The 25,371-nt window shown below is 37.1% G+C and overlaps 1 protein-coding gene across 1 annotated transcript; it reads left to right on the forward strand.

Moving 5' to 3' along the window:
* The first annotated feature begins 13,811 nt into the window (after nt 1–13,811).
* LOC122028227 (eukaryotic translation initiation factor 5A-2-like) lies at nt 13,812–18,131 on the forward strand. The gene is made up of 6 exons (XM_042587257.1): nt 13,812–14,047; nt 14,184–14,327; nt 16,520–16,642; nt 16,718–16,774; nt 16,848–16,922; nt 17,862–18,131. Exons 1-6 carry the CDS (start codon nt 13,856–13,858, stop codon nt 17,961–17,963), a joined length of 693 nt encoding a protein of 230 aa, XP_042443191.1. The 5' UTR covers nt 13,812–13,855; the 3' UTR covers nt 17,964–18,131.
* The last annotated feature ends 7,240 nt before the right edge of the window (nt 18,132–25,371 follow it).

A 25,371-nucleotide genomic window follows, 5' to 3' on the forward strand; every position in this document is an offset into this window, starting at 1 on the left:
CATTGGCCTCGCACCTTTGGATTTGCTCCGAGCTCCATTTGCTTTTCTTGAGAAGCTTGCCCTTGGAGTTTGTTGGAGCTTCGAAGCCTTCCATTAGAGCAAACCATTGCTCTATCTCCATCATAAGAAAATTTTCGATTCTTGATTTCCAAGAATCGAAACTCGTGGAAGTGTATGGTGGAGCCACCCTTGTGTCAAATCCAAGTCCATCTTGGAATTGCATCTTGAAGTTGAGCTTGATAAAGTCTTGAACTTGAAGAATTTGCTCCAACTTCTTCACCCTCTAGCTTTTCTTGTTATGCTTGACCCTTCCGGCGATGATTCCGGTGAAGAGCGGCCTTGCTCTGATACCACTTGTTAGGACCAAAAGTAGCTAGAGGGGGGTGAATAGCTCGTCGCGTGCTCGTTGCTCGGCGTTGCTTGGCGTTGCTTGTTTCTTCAAAGATATGCAGCGGAAAATACAGAAACAAATACACAACGCTAACAAAGTTGGTTTACTTGGTATCCACCTCACAAGAGGTGACTAGTCCAAGGATCCACACCAACGCACACACCCTCCACTATGAATAAACTCTCCTTTATGGTAACTACCAAAGGCGGAGAAGCCCTACAACACTCTCGATACAAGAAGAAGAAAGGGAAATACAAGTTAAGCAAGAGCTTACAAGATGTGCAGTAAAAAACCCTAACCCTAACTTCTTCCTCTTGCAATAGATCCGCCTCTTGACTTGGAAAGCCTCCAAGAACCTTCAAGAACTGGCGATCACGTGCTTGTAGAGAGCTGTGGAGGAGCTGGCGAAGTGCTGGAATGAATCGGTGAAGTTGTGCCGAAGACAACGTCCGCCTGCGGCTATAAACCCGACGCAACGGTCGGATCCCGATCGATTCAAATGTTCCGAATCGATCGGGGAGGCTTTGGATCGATCCACGGATCGATCCAGAGCGCCTCTGTGCTCTGGAAACGCGCCTGGATCGATCCACGGATCGATCCAGCGCTTATCGCGCGAAGCAGCATCGTCCCGATCGATCGGCTGATCGATCGGGACCTCTGGATCGATCCACGGATCGATCCAGAAGCTCTCTGTTCGCTGGGAAGAATCTGGATCGATCCACGGATCGATCCAGCACTTGGTTTTTGCCTAAAACCAAGTCCCAAACCTCCCTAACCAACATCCGGTCAACCTTGACCTGTTGGTACATCATGCCTAGCATCTGGTCACTCCCTTGACCTGCCAGGACTCCCCACCAAGTGTCCGGTCAATCCCTTTGACCCACTTGGACTTTTACTCTTCGTGCCAAGTATCCGGTCACTCCCTTGACCTACTTGGACTTCCACCAGATGTCTGGTCAACCTTGACCCATCTGGATTTCCTTCCTTGCCAAGTATCCAGTCAATCCTTTGACCTACTTGGACTTCCCAACGCCAGATGTCCGATCATCCTTGATCCATCTGGATTTCCTTTGCCTGGCTTCACTCACCAGAACTTTCACCTAGCTTCACTCACTAAGGTTTTCCATCTGCCTAGCTTCACTCACTAGGACTTCCTTCTGCCTAGCTTGCCAGTTAGGACTTCCCAGTCAAGTATCCGGTCAACCTTGACCTACTTGACTCTTCTTCAATCAATATCTTATTGTCAAACATCTAAACCCAAACCAAGACTCAGCTTGGTTGACCAGGTCAACCTTGACCTGAGGGATGTTGCACCAACAATGTTGATCTCCTCCTGTGCCCTAGCTTACATCGTTGGTGCCAGAGTTTCAAGAGTGAGCTAGCCATTTGAATCCTCCTCTTTTCTAAGTTCCCCGAGCTGCAACGATGAGACTCCTGACTCCTTACTTTTGCCACACTGCCAGTCTTTGTGGAAGTGGAGTCGCGGCCAACCAATGCCAGATCTGGACCTTCGTTGGTTGCTCAGGGGAAAAAATAGCCGCGGCCATCCGATGCCAGATCTGGACCCTCGCACCGCGCATACCCGTGGACAAGATGGTTGAAGGCGGAGACGGTAAGGGCGCCGACCTTGAGGAAAGTCGCATGTGATTCGAAGGGTAATTTTGGGAAAAAAATATTGATAACCCCGGAATCGTAGAAAACCTAAGATTTCCAAGGTTTTGTGATTCCTGGTTCTATTCCCTAATTACTGATGTGGTGGGAATGTTGCATCACCAGGAATCACCAATTACTTAAACCAAACAAGATTATCGTTGATAACCAACCAAGGTTATCAGCGATAACCCCGAACCAAACACGCCCTTAGTGTCTGATTTTTACGTTCGGCGACATCATTCGATTAAGGCGAGTAAGGTGTCATTTTCTGAAGGATAATGCCAGATTCTGAACAAAACTCATCAAATGGTGCATCATATTCTCTACCTCTATCGCTACGAATTATTTTAATTCGTTTATCAAGTTGATTCTCAACTTCTGTTTTATAGGTTTTGAAGGCTTCTAAGGCTTGGTCTTTACTTCTTAAAAGAAAGACATAACAGAACCTGGTGTAGTCATCGATAAAAGTAATAAAATACTTTTTACCTCCTCCAGTTTGCATTAATTTTAAGTCACATAGATCACTATGTATTAACTCTAGAGGAGTCGTTGACCTTTCCATCGAATGAAAAGGTAGTCTCATCATTTTTGCTTCTACACACACTTCACATTTTTGTGTTTCATCCACATTGGCATTTAGTAATAAATTTAACTTGACGAGATGTTTCAGAGTATTATTGTTGGCATGCCCAAATCGATCATGCCATAAATTAAAACACTCAACAACGTAGCTAGAAACTTTTATTTTATTACCATCAAAATCATGATGTATAGTCATTACAACCATTTTGAAAAGACTCTGTTCTAAGTACCCCTTACCTATGAAGACACCATTCTTCGTAAGTACACAGTTATTTGACTGGAATACTAGTCTGAAATCGACTTTAACAAGTGTTGATCCAGAAACTAGGTTCTTCCTGATGTTGGGAACATGGAGCATATCAATGAGCATTAGCTCTTTCCCAGACGTCATTTTTAGAACAACTTTCCTGAGTTCGACAATCGGAGATGTCGTGGAATTGCCCATATAGAACTTTCTTCCACTTATCAGAGTATACTTGGAGAACACCGCCTTATCAGAACAGATATAACGTGTTACTCCAGTATTGATCCACCACTGCTTAGGGTTGTCCATTACCATGTTGGCTTCAAACACGACCGCAGTGAGATCCAATTCCATGTCGTTAGAAGTTGCAACCTGATTCGCAGCATCCTTCTGACTCTTGGTTGGTTTCTTCGGGTGTTTGCAATCTTAACATGTGTCCTGGCTTTCCATAGTTGTAGCATGTGCCCTTAAATTTCTTGCCTTGAGCCTTCTTTTTGGATTTCTTTGGCTTTTTGGCGTTTGGCTCAGCCAGGTTGGACATCTCGTTGATTACCCACTTCGTTCCTCTAGAGTCGGATAACTTTCGATTATCTTCCTCTATTCGGAGCCTCAAGATTAGGTCTTCAAGTCTCATCTCTTTTTGCTTGTGCTTCAAGTAATTTTTGAAATCCTTCCACGGCAGAGGGAGTTTCTTGATTACTGAGGCTACTTTGAACGACTCGTTCAGCTTCATGCCTTTGACATGTAGATCATGCAGTATTAGTTACATGTCTTGGACTTGAGATGTCAAGCTCTTGGAATCCATCATTTTGAAATCTAAAAACTATCCGACGATAAATTTCTTCAATCTGGCATTTTCGGTTTTGTATTTCTTTTCAAGTGAATTCCACAGAGATTTTGTCGTTTCCATCGAACAATATACTTTATACAACGTATTGTCCAATACGTTGAGAACGTAGTTGCAACATAGGAAATCTCCGTGTCATCACGTATCGCATGCAACCTTACTATTAGACTCACCTTCCATAGCAGCCAGCGGGTCTTCATGCAAAAACAATACAAGGTTTAGCGTTGTCAGGTAGAACATCATCTTTTGCTGCTATCGTTTGAAGTCGGTTCTGTTGAACTTCTCTGGCTTTTCTCTATGTGGAATGGCGATCGAACCGTCGTTGATCCCAGCCATCAGTTTGCACACTATCGTTTTATGATTGTTAGGTCTTGAATGAGCTCGTGCTTGTAGTCGCTTTACGACTGTCGGCACTTTCGGGGACTGCCACCGAGAGGATGCAAACTGATATTGGATATCTTTGAGGTTAGTATTCAACACTATCTCTGTAAAATAATATTGCTTCGCTACAGGTGCTTATATATAACAACAATTCGTTTCCCAAGATACAACGACGTTATCTCGAAATAGCAGCACTTCAAATTTTGAAACCGACGAACCTTCTCATAGGCTTTTTGGACTCCGAATGCAAAAGATGGGATGAATGAATTGATTTGCTTTTCTCTTATACTCTTTTTCTATGTTTTTTTCCAGCATCTGGAGGGTTTTATTTATAGAGAAAAAGAGGCGAGGTACCTTTTGGTGAGAATCAGATAGCCCTTGATATGAGCCTTTAGATTTGAAGGGTTGTAACCCTTTAGATCGTCTTTTAATCTCAGATGCCATATTAACTCATTCAATCTGACGCTTCATATGAGCTCTGGTAGTCAATGGTCAGATTACGACTCTTCGTGATCAACGCTCCAAATTGTGTCACTTATGATCCATCACCCTCTTTTATCCAATGGTTGTCATTCATTTTACTCAGTCATATCTCCCTCTCCCGTGCCACATAGGCACATGACACGTCATTCAAGTGTCATGTCATCATCACCTGGAGCATAAATTTAAGCTCCTCAATACGAAGTGCAAAGTGCGCCAACAAAGTGCCCATTGCGTGCATACGCATGTGCGGGCAGCAGGCTCCCAGGTGTGAGCACATACTCGCCCATGGGAAGAGAGCACCTGTGCTTTTTGTGTTAACTCCATTAACACAACAGTACTTATAAGGAAACAGTCACTCTTGGAATTTTTAGATGTGAGACTATTCTCCATGTACTTTCTTAGCGCTATTTTGGGCTTAACTTTAAATAATTAATTTCTCATTCACCCATAATCGATTTTGAGCAAATTAATAGTCTAGATTCATCTACGTGAAACGTAGATTTCGATTTAAAAGTCAATTCTAATTTCCATCGATTGATGGCACCTCAATTTTTTCTTACAAAACTATATTAGTTATTTTAAGACCCAATATCCAACAATTCTATTTTCCAACGCCACAACAATACAGCATGTGTTCCTAGATCCTTTAGTTCAGGGTATTTCCTAGTGATTTCCTGTCTTTCATAAACCATTCTAAAATTTCAAATATGAAAGTAACTGAATGAGACAAATATTAACTAGTTCTTGGAATTTAACTTTGACAAATTAAATATTGGAAATGATGTTAACTCAAAAAATTGGGGTGGTGAATCAATCTACGAAGGAGAGCTCACAAACTATTTAAGTAAAAACTTGAATTGGCAAACTATTCAAATCAATTTACTTATGATTGTGAAAAGATCTAGCCAAAAATTCTGATACTATGTTACTGAAAATGTTTATCTCAAATAATAGTCCTTCGAAAACATAACTTGACAATAATAAAATTCTCAAACTACTTGCTTTATTGTAATATGGATGAAAATTACAATTATAATCAATGGCCTAATTACGACATTTATTAGTAAACTTAAATATGATAACTAAGACCATCTCCAACCACAAACACAATATGTGGTGTAGTTTTCACACTTAAATGGTGCAATTTTAACCCCAAATATTATTTCAAATCCAACCCACTAATACTATATCACATCAAAAAAGAATATTTATTTTTTTCTTATTCATAATTTAATTATTAATGTACAGCTTAATTTATTAATATTTTATATGATAATGATTATATTTAAAATTAATACTTCATTGATATTTAATAGGTTAATTTTTTTAAAAAATTATGCATCCAACTAATATATATTAAAAATTATGATTTTTTAAAAAATTTATTACATAATTATTCAGACATAAATATATTTTTTAAAATATTATAAAATCGCACACAATTAGGATAAAATATTTTACTAATTTTTATTTAAAATAAATAATGATACTTAATTGAAAATATAATATTATGAGATTTTAACTTTTAGAATTATTATATTATTCCTATAAATGCTCTATTAATGCATTTTGAAGGGCAATATGAGCTTCTTTATCTTTAATTTATCTGTATCGAACTAGAAACTCTTCAAATCGAGTACTATTATCTACTGCTTGCTCAACATCTGAAGTTGGCACCTTAAAGTATTCTATGATTAGTGCATTTAAATCACGTTCATCTTCAATAATCATATTATGTATAATAATATATGATGTCATTATATCATGTAAAATATTTTCCGCCAAAAACGTGAAGGTCCTACAATACTTGCAAAGCGTGATTGAAGCACGCGAAATGCTCGCTCAACATCCTAACCAAAATTGTAAAGGTCTGAAATGCAGTTGTTATTTTTTGCAAGCTTGACCAACCAAGTCTTCCAAGCCAATCTCTTCTCTATATAAAATAGTTGTCATGATTACTAACAGCATCACAGAAACACATAATTAAATAAATTCTGTCCAATTTGAAATCTTCTTCGAAATATTTTATCAGTATACAATGCATTTTCGATGAAATTATCATTGAATAGATTATGATCAGCAGCTTCACAATTATGACTAATCCCATTGTGACCAGGAATTGAGCCTCGATGCATGCTTTGATTGTTTTCTTCGTTGAGATAATTCAAGATAATTTGATTGTTGATAGAAATCACTTGAACGGTCAATTGTTGCCTTGCACCAAACTGCCTTGCACCAAACATTTCTGCATAGTTATCATCATCAAAGCTTGAAGATGACAAATTTGATGAACCTTTATTGTTATTTATTTTTTGAGATAATTGAATGAATAAGGTACATGTTGTTTATGGGGTATGTATTTATAATGTGTGTTATATCTACACTTTTTTTTATTTTGTACATATGATGTGACCGAACAATGAACACATTTGGACAAAATTGCACAGATAAAGGTGACGTAACTTGACACTAAACACACTTTTTTGTGTGTACAGATTACATGACCTAACAATGAACATATTTAAATAAAAATGCACAGATGACGTAACACTACAATGACAACATCAAGGCAAGTTGGGCATGTGACATGACTTGGCATTGAACACACATTTTTTAGGTGTAGATGATGTAACCTAACAATGAACACATTTGGAGAAAATTATATAGATGATGTGACACAACAATGACAATATTAGGGCAAGTTCGACAGGTGACGTGATCGACACAAAATACACATTTTTTTTAGTGCAGATGACGTGACCTAACACTAAACACATTTGGATAAAATTGCACAGATGATGTAACACAACAATGACAACATCAAGGCATGTTGGGTAGGTGACGTGACCTGAGGTTGAACACATATTTTTTTATGTGCAGATAACATAGCCTAACAATGAATACATTTAGACAAAATTACATAGATGATGTGACATAACAATGCTAACATCGGGCAAGTTGGGTAGGTGACGTCACCTAACACTGAACATATATTTTTGTGTGTGCAAATGACATAACCTAACAATGAAGATATTTGGACAAAATTACACAGATGACGTGAAACAACAATGACGACATCAAGGCAAGTTGGGTAGGTGACGTGACCTGACAATTATAACATATGGACAATGTTATGTAGTTGACGTTACATTACAATGCAAAAATCTAAATCGTTGAACGATTTTCATTCTTATATCTACCCTTGGATCAAAATTTGTATAATTTTATATTTATATTTTTCCCCCCTATATAATGGTTTACCAGATATTAGTATAACATATTTTATGTCAACAATTTTAAAGATAAACACCTATATCATGTTTACCTTCATATTTCACAAAATTCAATCATAGGAATTACCAATCAAAGGATCAATTATGGGCAAGAATTGAGAAAGAGTATCATGCAGATCCAAATTTTGCGCATTGTAGTTGTCTGCCAAGATCTTTGTAAAAAAGAATGCTTCTTATGCTTAGAGCAATATCCAAAATGAAAGGTTGCATACGACAAATTGAACATTTGAATCCTAATGAAGCATCTGAACAAGATAGTGTAAATTACTGTGCTTATATTTATTTTAGACTATTTAAATTTTATAATCAAAGTCTAAGTTCATTAATAGCATTCCCTTCATAATTGATGTTTAATTGTTTTCTTGCAGTTAACTCGTGCCAAAATGCTGTTAGCCAAGACTCGAAATACACAAAGAGTTTCAAATTTGACCATGTCTGGAATATTCTCAAAGACATTAAAGAATTTGGCACTTACAATATGGATACTGCAAGCATGAAATCATGATGACAAAATGCTAATACTGGTTCATCTGAACAATAATTCTCCAAGGAAGAATTTCATAAACCTTCATCTCCTTGTGTGTTTGTTTTTAATCTTAATATCACTGATTCAAATAGAATGCTACTTCTAATAAACGACCTCATGGGGGTGAAGAAAGCAAAAATGAAGAAAAAAATTCTAAACAAATTGCAAAGGTAATTAATATTAATGTTGAACTTGTTGAGGCAATGACTGCAAATACTGCTACTAATATAAAAATGACAGATACTATGATTTACAAAGAAGAAACTAAAATTTTGTTCAAAAATTTGAACTCGATCTCTAACCCAATGCTGCATGAATATATTCGCAATGAACAAATTAGAATTATGCAAAAGAGAATACAAGTCCAGGGATCTCATTCAGTTGCACATCAAAGAGAAGGATCGCAATCATCTCCAATACAGGGAGAAGGATCACAATTCAATCAAAATCAAGGTGAAGATCAAAAATCTTGAATCCTGCGAATGTTTCAACCAATTTCATAATTATTTTAGTAGAATAAAGAGTGATTTTCTCGAATATTAATATTATAATATTATTAAAGTAATTTAAAATTTAAAATTTGTATTAGTAATATTTTAATTCAGTGTCATTACTATTTTTATTTTGTATGTCATTATAATGAGTGATGTATTTTACATTTATGTATATCAAATTTTTTAATATTTTATTATATTTTTTTATGAAATTAATGATATAATTTATAAATGTAATTATAATTAAAATATATAAAATTAATTAAAATAAAAAAAATAATAAATTAAATCTTTACAAATATGCATAATAAAATTAAAATATGCTACTAAATACACTTAATTTAAATTTATAATAAATAATTAATATTACTATAAGTAATGAGGACAAAGAAAATAATAATTATAAATTAATTTTTATTTATAATATTTAATAATATTATTATATTTGATTTTATCAATTATATAATATAATAAGATTTTTTTAATAAAAAAGGAGGGCCTACATCTTAGTGTTATTTCTATACCATATTTGATGTACTAATGTATTAGTTGGAGTTGCTCTAAGCTTCATCCTTCTCTCTTCTTCACCTTTTTTTTTTTTTTTTTGTTTCGATATCTAACACCCAGTGTCATATTTGATCACAAATCGACACTACATTTTTTTTCTGTCACTATGCCAAATTTTTCGGCTGTTGCTAAATCTTTTTCTTCATAGTCGCAACATACAGATAATTGAATCAGAGAAAAGTATAAAGCTCTCAAATTAAAACACATTACTAAACTGACAGAAGAAATAAAGCTACTTGTAAAAAGAAACAACAATATCCAATAATGTGTAATCAACTGATAGAGCTCGTTGTTTGAGATGCGTGATAGCAAAAATACTCAAAAATGATCCATTCATCTCCTTAGGAAACTCCACAGAAATCAGAATGTTCGAGCCCATACATATTCTCAACTCATGCATCAATTATTTTTTATACTTCGAAATGTCTTCTTTTTATTGAAACGCATATCTTCAGCTTTACAAGTCACAAGGTCCTTCACAGCCGTTTTTAAAGTTCTTCGTACTAAGTTTGGACGATAATAGCAAGTAATGCGGTAGCATCTCTGGTTCAGACTATATGACATACAGGACAAAAAATGCAGGAAAAAAAAACTGAAATCAAGCCCAGTGGCATTAGGACATCCATAGTGGAACCTCTTCATGAGCTCCTTCATTATCATATTTGTGTTATATTAAAAATAAAAAAATCTCACATATCTCTCCACTATAAAAAAAAAAAAAAAAAAAAAAAAAAAACCTTCTCACCAACTTCTCATGAATCCTAACACTTTGTTATTATATTTTATTTTATATATAAATAAAATTTAAATTGATATATTATCATTAAATAATATTAATAATTAATAATTAAATTACATTATTTGAAATAGAAGACCTAAAATAAAAAAAATTATTAACTTTTAAATTTAAATTAAAACAACTATTTTAATTTTTTTTTTTAAAAAAAGGAAGGACTGGGGTTCCTTCTCTCCCACTACGTCTACAATGGGAGCTCCTATTGTGAATGCTCTCAGTAACAGTGGTGGAACAAGTGCTTCCCAATTGAGATGGCACGTGGGCGTAAGTAAAAAGGGTTGCTGAGCACGAAAGTACCCACCTTTCCTCATGCCTTAACCTCCTCAAGGACAACACCCTCACTCAGTATACTACAGCAACAACGGTCGAAGGTTGAGAAGAGAGCCCAAGACACCAGCGGCTGAGGAGGGAAGGGGAGGGAAGGATGGAGACGGTGAATGATCCCATTTGGTGAAAGGTGGACTATTGATGGGTTTAAGTAGAGGTTGATTGGAAAAAGATTTAAAACTGGGAAGGAGGAAGACAACCGTCAATAAGTAGGTCAGGGATCTCTGGTATAGCTACTTCGATAATCAAGTTAAAATTCTAGGAAGAAGAAGAACAATGGAAAGAGACTCCTTTTATAATAATACTTTTGTGATCTCCACATTTAATAAGGCATCGCATCACCGTTAAATAGCATGTCTAATCATCCCTTATTGGCATATCAAAATGGTCACATTGTATATGTGTAATGAGTATCTTGTATCTTCATAGAGATACTGTTTCCTTGATTTCTAATAAGTCCAAGTGGGGTAATTAATTACAAAATAGGTCCATGGACCAGGAGGCTTGATGGACCGCTGGTCGTCTACCCTATTAGTAGGAAGATGAGTCGTAGACAAGGAGTCCAGTTTCCGGTTAGAGGTGACTAGGCCCATATGCAACTGAGTGAGGAGCCATGCTACTTGGATATATGATTGGCATTAGTCGATCGAGGTGTGATAGAAAGCAGAACCTTGTAAATAGTTGATCAAGGAGCTGAGCTCCGATGATGTCTGAGCAAGGAGTTGGGCTCTTGGGATGTTCGATCGACATTAGCCGATCAGAGTGTGATGGGAGCATGGCCCTATAAGTAACTAAGCAGGGAGATGAATCTTGATAGTATATGAGCAGGGAGTTGAGCTTTGGCATGTCCGATCGACATTAGTTGATCTAAGTGTCATAGAGAGTAGAGTCTCGTAAGTAGCTTATCGGGGAGCTCGACCGTAATTGATATTTGAGTGGAAGCTGGACCCCTAAGATGTTTGATCAATATTAGTTGATCAAAGTATGATGGAAAGTAAAGCCCTGTAAGTAGTTGAGCGGATAGCTGGAACTCGATTGATATATGAACGAAGAGTTGAGCCTCGATTGATATCTGAGAGGACTAGACTGTGCTGGTACGGGAAGAGTGTGTTGATCCCTTGGCGGTCGGCTAGAGGGGGATGAATATCCCTATAAATAAAAATGAACTTTTTTCGAACTTTACAACTTTATTAAAGCAGACACTTGCATAAAAAAATAAGAAGTAACTAAAGACAGAGGCACAAACGGAATTACTTGGTTTGCAATCAACGGATTGCTAATCCAAGGAAATTAAAACTCACTAAACTCATTAAAGTCTTCTTCAGGCGGAGAAGCCTCTTACAACAGTCAAAGCTCACAATTACAAAGCTAAATTTAAATACAATCAATTACAAGTATTAATTTGAGCTTCTAGGATCAGAGTTATATTTATAACCCTGATCGAGGCACCTGGAAAGGTTCTAGACACTTAGAATGAGATAAAACTTTATCCACGTCGCACCGAATTGCGACAATGCACGTTTAGATAATCTTTCTGGTCCCGTCGCCTAGAAGGGTTCCGGGTGTTGGACCAGGTTGACACAGCCCACCTGGGCGAGCCACCCAGGGGGCTCCCAGGTGATTTGGGCCCCCAGACCAAGTCAACCTGCTTGTTGACTTTTCGATCTGTGCTCTTGCTTCGGTTTCGCTCGCTTGGGTTCGGGACTCCTGCTCCAACTCTGCTTACTTGGGTGATTCCTGTCATGGGCTCACTCAAACCCATTCTCCGGCCTTCTCGAGCACTTCCGTCGACTCTCTCTCGTGCCGTCCTTCTCGCTAGCTGCATCCTTTGCTCAATCTCTTGTGCTCCTAAGTTTCTACACACTTACCCTCTGTTTGGATGGGGTGAGCGAAGGTTCATTAACGGAAAGGGAATGGAGGCGAATAGAAGGAAAAGGAAGAGAAGTAAAATATTTATATTCTACTTGTTTGGAAGGGAGGGAAGGTTTATTGACGTAACATGTGTAATCGTGTTTGGGAGGAAAATGAGGGTAATGAAGGTTAAATATATAAAATTATAAAATTACCCTCACTTTTATTAAAGACTTACGCGTTCAAAAAACTCAGTGCATCTTACATATATTTATTGGTTAAGACTCACACATTCAAATAATTGTAGCTCATTTGTTAAAGTCGGCATCAGCGTCGAAGTCAATGTCGATATTGAAGTCGGTGTCGGTGTCGAAGTTGGCGTCGGCGTCGGCATCAACGTCAAAGTCGGTATCGACAAAGAAAGAGTGTGAGCGTTGGGCAGTGCAAGTAGGGTGATGCGAGTGTTTTTCGTCGTGATAAAAAAATATCTAAAATAATGATTTTTAGAATTAATATAATAAAATAAGAATAAACTTGAAATATAATTTTTTTTAATTCCCTTTATCCTTCCTTACACCCCAAGTCAGGATGTAAAAAATTATTTCATTTTATGGGTAAAGAAAGTTAAAACTTACCCTTCCTTACCTTTTCATTCCGTAGCTCACTTCTTTTAAATAGGATTTCAAATTTCCCTTCCTTTTCTTTACCTTTCTCTCACCTTCTCCGAAATAGTCCATTAGACATATAGTATTGACCCCACAGGTCATCCGAGTTGGTATGTGGTGGGATGCTTGCCACATGAGGTCGCGGGGTCGAAACTCAGGGTAGTCGGGGCGTAAATCCCCGGTCCCTGTGCAACTCACCCCACCTGCCACATGCTCGCTCAGGATGCTGTGATTTACCTTCCTCATGATGGTCTTGGGTCGGATGCGATGGGGGCGCTGGGGACGAGTAATTTTGCCTTTTGCCATATTAGACATATAATATTAAAATATAACATGATCTAATTTGATTTATTCATATTAAAATTACTATAGATACATAGAGAGGGTATCAAATAGATTATTTAGACTTACCTACATTATCTTTGACTGCCACCTGTTCTTGCCAGTCGACGTTTGGACCTCATCTGAGCTCCTCCTAATCCATCATCCGCCGTATCAGTGAATCTTTCGATCGGAAAACGGTGGAACATACCGGCGCGATGGCTGCGATTCCAGTGGCTGATCAGAGCATAGATCGGCCGGCTTCAACGAGAGAGAGAGAAGGGGCAAGTGAACGATCTCGTCGACTCAACGACGGTCGATAGATACGATAACTTTTGGGTTTTACCGTCAGTATCAATTTGGAGAGCAAACTAGCACCATTGGAAGGAAATCCTGTATGTTGTTTGAGACACACGGAAGGAAAGTGCAAATTAATGCTCGGTTGCCGTACGACCGTATGTTCTCTATCCGACGGGTGGATATGCCCCTGGAGGCCTGGACCCAACATTAGGATTAGGGCGAGGTTTAATCATAGACCTAAACGGCAGATACGCCGCTACTTAAAGCGGCCCACTCAACTCTCATCGCCGACTCTGCCCTTCTTACTTCCTTTCCGGCTACTTGAGGTAGCGGAGACAATCGTCCTAATTTCTCTATATTACTTCTTTCTGTTTTGATATCTGATCAATGCTTTCATCATTTTGGTCGATGGATCGATCAAAATCGGGTTTTGACGTTTTGATATCTTTGGTTGACATGCAGATATCGTCCTCGAAAGGCAACATGTCGGACGAAGAGCATCATTTTGAGTCGAAGGCAGACGCTGGGGCATCCAAAACCTACCCGCAGCAGGCCGGAACTATCCGCAAGAACGGGTACATCGTAATCAAGGGAAGAGCGTGCAAGGTTGGCATTAATCAGACTTGTCCTCTTATTTATTGCTTCGATGTCTTTTAATCATGATCGTTTGGAAGCACAACTTACTTTTTTTCGGACTTACGGTGCTTTTTATACACAGAATTATCTGTTTTGAGTTTTGTATCTTTTTTTTCCTTTTTTTCCTTTTTTTGTTTGGTTGATTTGCAGTTAACTTGTAATGCTGGTTGCTTGTCTTATATGGTAGAGGATTGTATTGTTTTCTTTTTTTATTCAAATCAGTAGATGTAACTGATTGTTTTAAGAAATTGAAACAACAACAGCTTTTACAATTTTTTCCTTTTTTACTTTTTAATTATGAAGAACGGTTACTTGCATTTCTAGGAGTTACGTTGGTTTAAAGCTTGAGTGTACCATATAAGTTAATATACAAATCTATCCTAATTATTTAACTACAGAAGAAGGGAATAAGTGTTATAGTTTTCACTCATCCTCTATTTCTTATAGTCACAGTACGAGAAATTAATAGAATTGGCATAATTACATGATTACCCTTTTAAAATTATATACAAATCTATCCTAATTTATAATATTATGTATAATTACTATCACTTAGGCGGTGCCTACACAGCCGAGGCAGTAGGCAGTCACCGCTCAGTCAATGACTATTGTCATTTACAACACTGTCTTCTAGGAATGATCCCAATTGTTTTTTTTTTTTTACGAATGAGGCTATTCAGCCATATCAATCAAATCAACAATAGATTGACATCTGCATCATGTAGTAATTTTTTCTCAAAAAATGTGGCTACAATATGCATAGTTACTACCATCAATGAGTCTCTGCAACCATGTGAATTCAATCAAGTGCATACCAAGACAATTTAGGTTTCCCCACACATCCTCTGCGGGATGTTACCACATGCCTAGTCACATGCATATGCATGTGATTATCAAACAGTAGTGCATCTGATACCACATTTCCACTGCAGAACATTACCTAGTTTTTATGTGATACTGGTAGCAATAGGGGTGATCATGGATCGGATTGGTTCGGTTATTAGGATAAAAAATTATCTGACCCTACTAGATCAGATAATGTAATATCAGGACCTACATCCGACCCTATATCCAGCGGTTCTTATGTATCAGATATTCGACGGATTATCAGTTATTTGGATATCCGACCCTATATTTAATGAAATATAAAATATAAATATAAATATAACAAAAAAATAAAATATTTTAAAATGATAATAGACATTACTCATTATACGTTGTAGCAGCTAATCGGAAATAACTACTACAACGTGTAGCAGCTAATCGGAAATAGCTACTACAACGTGTAGCAGCATATCAACAGTAGCTGCTACAACGTATAGCAACTTATCAACACTCAACAGTAGTCCCTATAAGTAGGGATGATTGCGGATCGGGTTGGTTCGGTTATAGGATAAAAAACTATCCGGCCCTACTAGATCAGATAATGTAATATTAGGACCCTACATCCGGCCCTATATCCGGTGGATTATTTTTTTTCGGTTAGGTTCGGGTCGGTATAAGCGGGTTGGTCGATTTGGCGGGTTGACTGCTCACCCCTAGGTAGCAAGTAACTTGTCTGTTTAGGAACTCCTTTAAAACTTTGGTTTGAAACATTAAAGTACGACGAACTTGGAAGGAAGACTTAAATGTTGCACTATCCTTTAAATGACCACATATTTTACTGATTGAATCCGGATCAGTCCTAAACAACACCTCAAAACAGTCTTCAGTATTCATGATGATTACAAAGGATTATACAAAAAAAATATATTTGAAAGGAGTAGGATATAGAATTTATTGTGCAACAGATTGAAGGCCAACCTTTTAACAGTACTTTTTACAAAAAATTAAAGTACTCCGCTTATATATGTGGAGAATCTTTGCACGAGCATGATTTTTGAAGACATACAAGGCATCTTTAACTCGAGAATTGTCCTTTTTTGTGAAAGAAGTGGATATTTTGTTTGTTAATATCTGTAACCTTTGGAAATTTGGACATATTTTCTTGCTTGCATATGAGGAAATTGGATGAATTTTAGCAGTTCACTCAGTTCTCACAACAAGAATAGCAAATTTATGTGATTATATCATACAAATTCTAAGTTGTCTATTCAATTTATATATTCAGTGATTAGTTATTATTATTTTTCTTTTGTTTACATTGTTGATTGCTGCACTAGGTTGTTGAAGTTTCAACTTCCAAGACTGGAAAGCATGGTCATGCTAAATGCCACTTTGTAGGTATTGATATCTTCAATGGAAAAAAACTAGAAGATATTGTCCCATCTTCTCATAACTGTGATGTACGTGTCTTCAAATTTTCATCTCTATAAGTTTTTTGCCTAAGAATGCTATTGATGTTTTTCATTCAATTATAGGTTCCTCATGTCACTCGTACTGATTATCAACTTATCGACATCTCTGAGGATGGATTTGTATGCCGTCACTGTGCTTATTATCTCTTGTTTAATCTGTTCATTGGTTAAGCTTGAAGTTTTCCTTCTGCAGGTTAGCCTGTTGACTGACAATGGAAGCACCAAGGACGACTTGAAACTCCCAACTGATGAAGCTTTACTTGCTCAGGTTTTTTGTGCTTGCATTATCAATGTGTTCCTTATTCACTAGCATTGGCCATTTGGTTGGAACTTCTATGAATCTTCTTCACAAGAGCGCGTCTTATTCTATATTTGTCAATTCTCATCTCATTGCTAATGGCTAGTAGCAATTTTTACCTAGTTTAAACATGGGTTCGTTTGTTTATTTGGAGTTACTTCTATTGTTGCTCCGATATTATTTTACAGTTGAACTGAGTGATATTCTAAATAAAGAATAACCAAATCATTTGGAGCTCTAGAAGCGTAGCTTTTGTTTTAGAATTGCTGATGTTGTGAAATTGTGTTTTATCCTATCATTTGAGCATCTTTTGATTTGGTTGTTCTAGATTATTCTCTGTAGTTTATGCACAAATAACTTGAACGGGTGAATTTATACAAGAGCCAGTTTTTTTGCCCCTTTCTGTTACTGGCCACTGGAATATTTTGTTTATGCATCAATAGTAGCAAGTTGATACTTCAAAGCACACACCATTCAGAAGTATACCGTAATTCATGTGAATTGCCTCACCTATAGAAGACAGGTGGTAGAATCAATGATGCACCCACAATGTTTTACAGTGCTTTTATTTCTGAGAAGCATGCCATAAGAAAATATAACATCAATTCTGTTTTAATCGACATACAACAGCGAGCAATTCCATGGTTAGGATTAGGAGTGTCTTTGTAGGTTTTTAGTGGTCATATTCCTTGTCATCTAGCGGTTGGAATTTCCTCGTGTATGTTTTTCCGAGTAATGTTTTTGTGGATTAGAAGATAACTATCAAATTGTCACCAGTAACTGGACAACTGTGTTGGTGTTTGCAGAATTTCGAACAATAGCTTCAAATGTTCTGAAATACTTGCTACAAAAACCAACTTAAATCTAGCTTGGCCCTGCTCCCTAATTGTAGTTTTTTGCATGATGCAGATCAAAGACGGTTTTGCCGAAGGGAAGGACCTGGTGGTGTCTGTCATGTCTGCAATGGGCGAAGAGCAGATCTGTGCGTTGAAGGACATTGGTCCCAGGTAGATCTCATCCTATAGTGCTTTTGCATTTTAGCAATTGCTACTCTGAGCAACGAAGGCAGTTGTATTGCGGGAGGAACAAATGCCTAATTGCTGCAAGGATTTTAATTCATTCTATCTTGTCTTTTTTTGGATTATAACAATTTGAAGATAAATTAATTATTATTTCGTATCGGATCCGAACTGTAGTAGTCAATCATCGCAATAGAATAGGGGTTGATGCGTAGTACTAATATGGCTGTGGGTCAGGAAAAGGTTAAACGGAGATGCGTGGGACACTGTTCCTTGCACATTTGAGATGAGCATTGCTGAAACAGTGCCATGCTAACCTTGTGCTTCGCGTACCAAACTCTTCAATGTATCAATGTTTCTTTGCCTGGTCATTGAATCATGAATACCGTGAAGTACATGGGTCCGCTTCGATACACAGATCACCAGCTTGATGCTGTTGCGCTAGCAATTTCATTGACTCTTCTACCAACAATGCCAAACTGACAAGAGATAAAAACTGGCAGTCTGCAGCAATTTAGCCTCTAATAATAAAATGAAACCAGATGCTTTTAATAATCCACTTCTCATACTGTTCACGTGAAACAAATATAAATTGGATTTGCAGAGACCGTGCAGCAGATACTTGGCCACCCAGTGAGACTTGAATCACATGTAGTTAGCTGAACGCCTGGACCTAATTGGCGATGGTCCCCTAGGGTAGAAAAGGAGGGAACAAGAATTCCAAGTCTCACTTTAGTCAACTCAAAGCATAGGCACTGTGACCCAAGCATGCACTCTAAAGTTGAACCAAATTGATTGCATGTGATTCTTTCTGAAAACTGATTACGTAATGACCTTGAATTAGAGAAAAAACGATTTCTTCTTTCTTTCTGCCCACATCAAAAAGGGTAAACATGATGTCAGTACTAAAAATTAGGAAAGAAGTTTCTGATAAGCACTTTTCGATACTTAAATTAGTATATTAGCTGAGCGGAAATAAGAATGGTAGATGAGCGTGGATAATCGAGCGTAATTGAGAGTAAATGTGATTTTACGTATCTCGTTAACGGAGAAAACTCCTTCGTTGTATATTACCTTTCATAACCTTTGCAATCATGAAATGGCAGAAAATATCGGGTGTCAAAAGTTGTCGAGTAAAGAAATATGTACAGCCTAGGAGGTGTATGGTCACTTCTATTATTCGTGCGCACCCTTTTTGTAACTTATGTCATTAATGAGGTGGTTGAAGGAATATGTTGTCATAAGCTATCAACTGATGGAGTGTAATCATCTTCGAAGAAGGTTCTAATGAATGCTCATATTACAGTAGAGGAATATTCTCTGACAAAACGGTAGTTACTCTGATAGGTTGTTGTGATTCTTTGACTATGTTGTCTACCAAATGTATCTTGATTGGATTTTTAAACCGGCTAATTATATAGTCACCTTTCCCTTAAGCCGTTTGGTTGTGCACTAGGTGATGCCGGAGATCTGCTCTAGAAGTAATATGAAGCTAAGTCCCCTAGGTCCGATCGGTTCTTTAGCCGACCATCCATATACTGGGATACTTGTCTCTGATAAATAAAAAATTGAGTCCCAGGAGATTCGATCGGTACTTTAAGTCGATCGTTTAGATGATCGAAGACTTGCCTTTGAAGTGAGAAACTAAGATCTAGAAGTCTGGTCAAATTTATAAGGAGAGTTGCTTTATATTTATCTTCTGTACGTATAAGAGACTGGCATATTGAGTCGTATAAATATGACCAGAGTTATTAACGATCAACTATACAAAGGAGGACTGATATGTGAGAAAACTCATAAGGTAGACCTGCAGCGGGGTCGACCGGTTATATACTGAGAGACTTGTACTGAGTGGGGAGCTGGACCCTTTTACGTCGGCTAGACGTGTGATCGGCTGGCTCTGTGGTAGGTCAGACATCCCTTAAACTCGACCGGCCATCGAATGATCTGAGATATAATAGATGTCTTAATACATGAATGAAGTACTAGGTCCCCTAGTATGACCAACTCACAGGCAGATCGTCCTCATACGGAAGGCCTTAGTGCTGGGCGAAAAGCAAAATCTTGTTAAGAGTGACACGCTGACTGTCACGTCCCTTTGACTTTGACTATCACGTTACCTTGACTTTGACTTCCATGCCATACTCGAGTCCGTCCGATTATATGCTGAAAAACTTGTACTGAGTGTGGAGTTCGACACCTTTACATCGTTCTGACGTGTGACTAGTCATCTCTGTGGTAGGTCAGACATGTTGCCTATTTGTCAGCATGAATCAAACATAGGAAAAAGCTGTAACCACTCACAGTGATCTCCCGAAGAAATCGAAGAAGAATCGCTTAACATCGCTACTGTCGGAAGCATGATCACGGGTAATCGGAAAGTGCTTCAAGGTTCACGAGCCAAATCCCCAGTCTCTCGGACGTTCTCCTTTGCTCGACCAACATTGATCACCGTCGTCTCACCCCTTATGCTCTTTTCCCTTTCTTCTCATGGCTTGGACACGCCATTTATAAGAAGATTGAGGAAGACGAAGGAGAAAGGGCGTCCCTTTGTCTCCTTGGTGTTTGCAGCAAAGAGAGAAATGAAGGGAAAACGATGTCCCTTCGTCTCCTGCAACGCCCAATATCTCCCACTCGTCCAAGTCAATCCATAAGGTTATATAATCATATAGACCATGTCAGTCATATAGACTACTAGGTGATCATGTCATAATGCCAAAGCCAAATATTAATTGGTCACAAAGACTGATTAAGTCATATAGACTTTATGATGATCAAGTCATGAAGATCAGAGCATTAATTAGTCACAAAGACCATATAAGAACATCCGTTCAATACATTAGGGAAAATGGTTCGTGCAACAACAAGCATACTGAGTATTTATTGCTAAGAAGATTATTACACCTTACATAGCTGCTCTTTAGAACGAATAAGAGGCATCAATGACTTGTCTTTACCCCAAATTAAATTATTTACATCATTATAAACATCTCTAATCCCTCATATTGACTATATGTCAAGAGCATGTTCAACATCTATAATTAAACAAATTATTCACAATTACATTTTATGTACTGAACTAAAAATGTAACTGGTACCAGTGAATAAATGTCACAAATGTAAATCAATCTTAATATTCCTTTTTAGCTAGAATCTATTCATTCTAATCAGTCACTTTTCTAGTTATGCTCCATAAATCGAATCATCCATAGTCAATAGAAAACATGCTAAAGTAGCAGACACTGATCAGAACTTCAAATAGACAGCTAAATAGTCACTTAGGGCAAGATTAAGATTAACTTATAATCTCAAGGGTCTCACATAGTAGAGAAGCAGAGATACATTCTCCTATTACCCTTCTTGTTGCCATAGCACATGTGATATGAATCACTTGCTACGATGTTATTCTCTTTACTAAAAAGAGCGCATGTTTTTCTCAAAATTTAACATTGTACAGATTTCGATCTAGACATACCTAATGTCTAATCCTGAATTCAACACATGAATTCCAATATGGCCTTAAGCAGATCAGTAAATGATGGGTGCATTTACTCTAATCATTACATAAATGATCTCATCTTGACATAATTATCAAGACGATCTTAACTTACGGGTATGTCTCTATTCATAGCTACATAAGTTATCCAATAAGCAACAGTATTACCTTTATTCGTACTTAACAAATAGAGATGATTGTCCATATGAGTGGACCAATCTCAATCTGCCAATATGCTTATCGAGACTTTTTATTCAAATGTAACAAATACATATACACTGATTAGATCATGACATTTTCTATTTATCAAAATGTCTTTACAATAAGTTACATTCTTCGAAGTCCCAAAGACTTCACATATCCATGAAATGACTCTTTAGTCAATGACTTAGTAAAAGGATCAACAAACATATTTCATGTAGAGATGTACTCAAGAATTATCTTTTTCTTGTCAATAATATCCCTTACAAAATTATACTTAATTTCTATATGCTTGCCTTTGCTGTGATATTTGGGATCCTTAGAAAAAACTATTGCAGCTTGACTATCACAGTACACTATAACAGGACTCCCACTATCCTCAGCAATCTTCAGATGATTCAGGAGCCTTCTTAGCCAGACAACCTCTCGCACAGCCATTGCACAAGCCACATACTTAGCTTTCATTGTCGACAAGGCTACACAAGTCTGCTTCTTATTGTTCCATGAGATGGCGCCACCATTTAGCAAGAAGACATAGCTAGATGTGAATTTTCTATCATCAAGGTCCCCTGCCCAATCTGCATCTGTGTAGCCACTTAGGTTCATATCTGATCCTTAGAAACAGAGGTAATATCCGTTGTTCCTTTGAGATATCTGAATACCCTCTTCACCGCTTTCCAATGTCTCGATCCAGAGTTTGACTGGAAATGACTAACTAAGCCAACAACATAGCTTATATCAGGACGAGTACACAACATAGTGTACATTAAACTACCAATAACACTGACATATGATTTTTTCTTCATTTCGACTATTTCCTTAGGAGTCTTGGGATACATACTTTTGCTCAAAACAGTACCTCTCTCTATAAGCGTCTGTTCAATGTGGCAATTTGACATATTGAAGTGTTATATCATCTTAGTGATGTAAGCTTCTTGAGACAAACTCAAAAGCCTTTTTGATCGATCTCTAATGATCTTCACTCCTAAGATGTACTCTGCTTCTCCTATATCTATTATGTCAAATTACGATGAAAGTCAAGATTTGACTTCTATCATACACTTTATGTCACTTCCAGCTATTAGTATATCATCAACATATAATGATAAAATGACAAACTTTCCTTTTTTCCTTTCTAAGGTAAATACAATGATCCTCATTGATCATTTCAAAACCATAAGACAAAATGACTTCATTAAATCTCATGTTTCATTGTCTTGACGCTTGCTTTAGCCCATATATAGACTTCCTAAGTCTACATACTCTATTCTCTTGGCCTTCAGCAACATAACCTTCTGGTTGTACCATATAGATTTCTTTGTCAATATTACCATTAAGGAAAGTAGTTTTTACATCCATATGGTGTAATTCTATGTCAAATTGTGCTACTATAGCTAGGATGACACGTATTGACACAAACTTCACAACCGGGGAGAATATCTTTTCAAAGTTAATACCCTCCATTTGGATATATCCTTTTGCAACTAATCGAGCTTTGTATCGATTAATCGATCCATCTTATTTCCTCTTTATTTTGAGAATCTACTTATTCCCAATAGCCTAGAGGAAGATCGACTAAATCCCAAACTTGATTCTTTCTCATTGACTTCATTTCCTCATCCATTGCAATTTTTCATTTTTCTCTTACTGAGCTGCTCAAAGCTTCCTCAACTGTTCGAGGTTCCTCATCATCAACTGGGAGAATCATCAATGTCTCATTCTCAATATCAAACCTTCTCTAAGGAATAATCTAACGACTACTTCTTCGTAGGTTAGACTGTTGAGAAACTGACTAATTTAGTGGCAAATTACTCCACTAGGTTGACTAGATTCAGACATCTCCTGATTTGTTGATAAAGGAACACTATCCTCCTCCTTTATCTCATATAGAGGAATTATCTTATCAACTTCACCTCGTGTTGTGAACTCAGTTTCAAGAAAAGTAACATCTCTTGATTCTATTTCCGAGATGGTTACATCTTGTCGCTCACTAATAAAAACATAACCCTTAGAAGTCTCAAAATACCTTATAAAGATACACTTCTTACCTCTGAGTTATAATTTTCCATGTTTGTGAGTCTTATCATCAACGTAGGTAGTTGCCCCCTAAGGTCTCAGATTACTCAAATCCGGCTTTCTACCTGTCCAACGTTCATGTGGAGGTAGATGGAACTGACTTTGAAGGTACTTTATTAAGTATATAGGTCGCAACTAATAATGCATCTCCCCAATAGGAGATTGACAAATTAGCATGTGCCATCATAGACCTAACCATTTCAAAAAGAGTCCTATTTCTTTTTTCAGCAACTCCATTTTGCTATGGAGTTCCAGGGATAGTTAGCTGTCTAATAATCTCTTTCTCATTACATATTGTCTTGAACTGATTAGACAAATATTCACCTTCACGGTCAGTGCGCAAGGTTTTAACCTTATGTTCCAATTGATTCTCAACTTCGTTCAAGTAACGAATAAAGCAATTTAATGCTTCAGATTTATGAGAAATCAAATACACATGACCAAAACGTGTGAAGTCATCATTAAATGTAATGAAATAAGTGTTAGGATGTATACTAAAAGTCTAGCTTTTGGTATAAACATTTATCTAGAAATAAGAATCACATTGGTCAAATGTCTACATTTATGATAAATGTAATTGTTCAATTAATTTATATTGTAGATAACATGGTGTGTGGTGTCACACACAGAGGATCATGTTATCAGTACCTTATAAATTATAAACAGTAGCTCACGACCAAAATGGAAAGGAACAAACCATTGAAAGGTCGTAGTGTAATTAGGTATTAGTTTATCTTAACTATATAATTACACTAGTACACTTAGAGTGTATTGAGTAGGACCATTAGAGGTCGTTTCTTTTATACTGACTTTATAAAGGAACAAAAACCTCAGTTATTATGGAAGTGTGTACTCTTAATCCTAATATAATAACAAGCACATATATTTGATATTTATTTCTTTAATTTATCAATGGGTGAGATTTATTTCGATAAATCAATAAGTTCGATAAATCAATAAGCCCGATAAGTTGGGAAATGATATCACTTATAGTGTGTGTTGTTGATTATAGAAGGAAACTGTGTCCTAGTAATCTAGGTTGAGAATGTCCCCAAGAGGAGCTCATAAGGATTGTCATGTTAAACCCTGCAGGTGAACTTAGTCCGACATGACGATGAAGTTGAGTGATACTACTCTTGGAGCTAGATATTAATTAAGTGAGTTATCAGTAACTTACTTAATTAGTGGACATTTGTTATCTTAAACACAGGGAGACTAACACACTCATAATAAGAAGGAGCCCAAAATGTAATTTGGGATTGGTGCGGTAGTTCAATAATAGTTCTCTAATGGAATGAATTATTATTGATGAAATTAAGTTGTGTGTTCGGGGCGAACACAGGATGCTTAATTTCATCGGGAGACCAAAACCAATTCCTCCTCTCGGTCCCTATCGTAGCCTCTTGTATATAGAGATTTATACCCACCACATACCCACCTTCTTAAGCATCCAATGGGGCTGGCCAAGCTAGCTTGGAACCCAAGCTAGGGTCGGCCAAGACCAAATGGTTGAGCCAAGTTGGTGGCCGGCCAAAGCTTGGGTCCCAAGCTTAGGTGGCCAACCACTAGAATATTAAAAAGGATTTTTATTAAAATTATTTCTTATGTGGATGTTTTAAAAGAGAGT

This window comes from Zingiber officinale, chromosome 10A, assembly GCF_018446385.1.
Source record: "Zingiber officinale cultivar Zhangliang chromosome 10A, Zo_v1.1, whole genome shotgun sequence".
Classification (NCBI taxonomy): Eukaryota; Viridiplantae; Streptophyta; class Magnoliopsida; order Zingiberales; family Zingiberaceae; genus Zingiber; species Zingiber officinale.

Bases quoted from the DNA above. Each gene is read 5' to 3' on its own strand.
- LOC122028227 (XM_042587257.1), top strand. From the start codon at position 13,856: ATGCTCGGTTGCCGTACGACCGTATGTTCTCTATCCGACGGGTGGATA. The intron at 16,643-16,717 runs GTACGTGTCTTC...ATTCAATTATAG, and splicing joins CATCTTCTCATAACTGTGAT to GTTCCTCATGTCACTCGTAC. The intron at 16,923-17,861 runs GTTTTTTGTGCT...TGCATGATGCAG, and splicing joins ATGAAGCTTTACTTGCTCAG to ATCAAAGACGGTTTTGCCGA.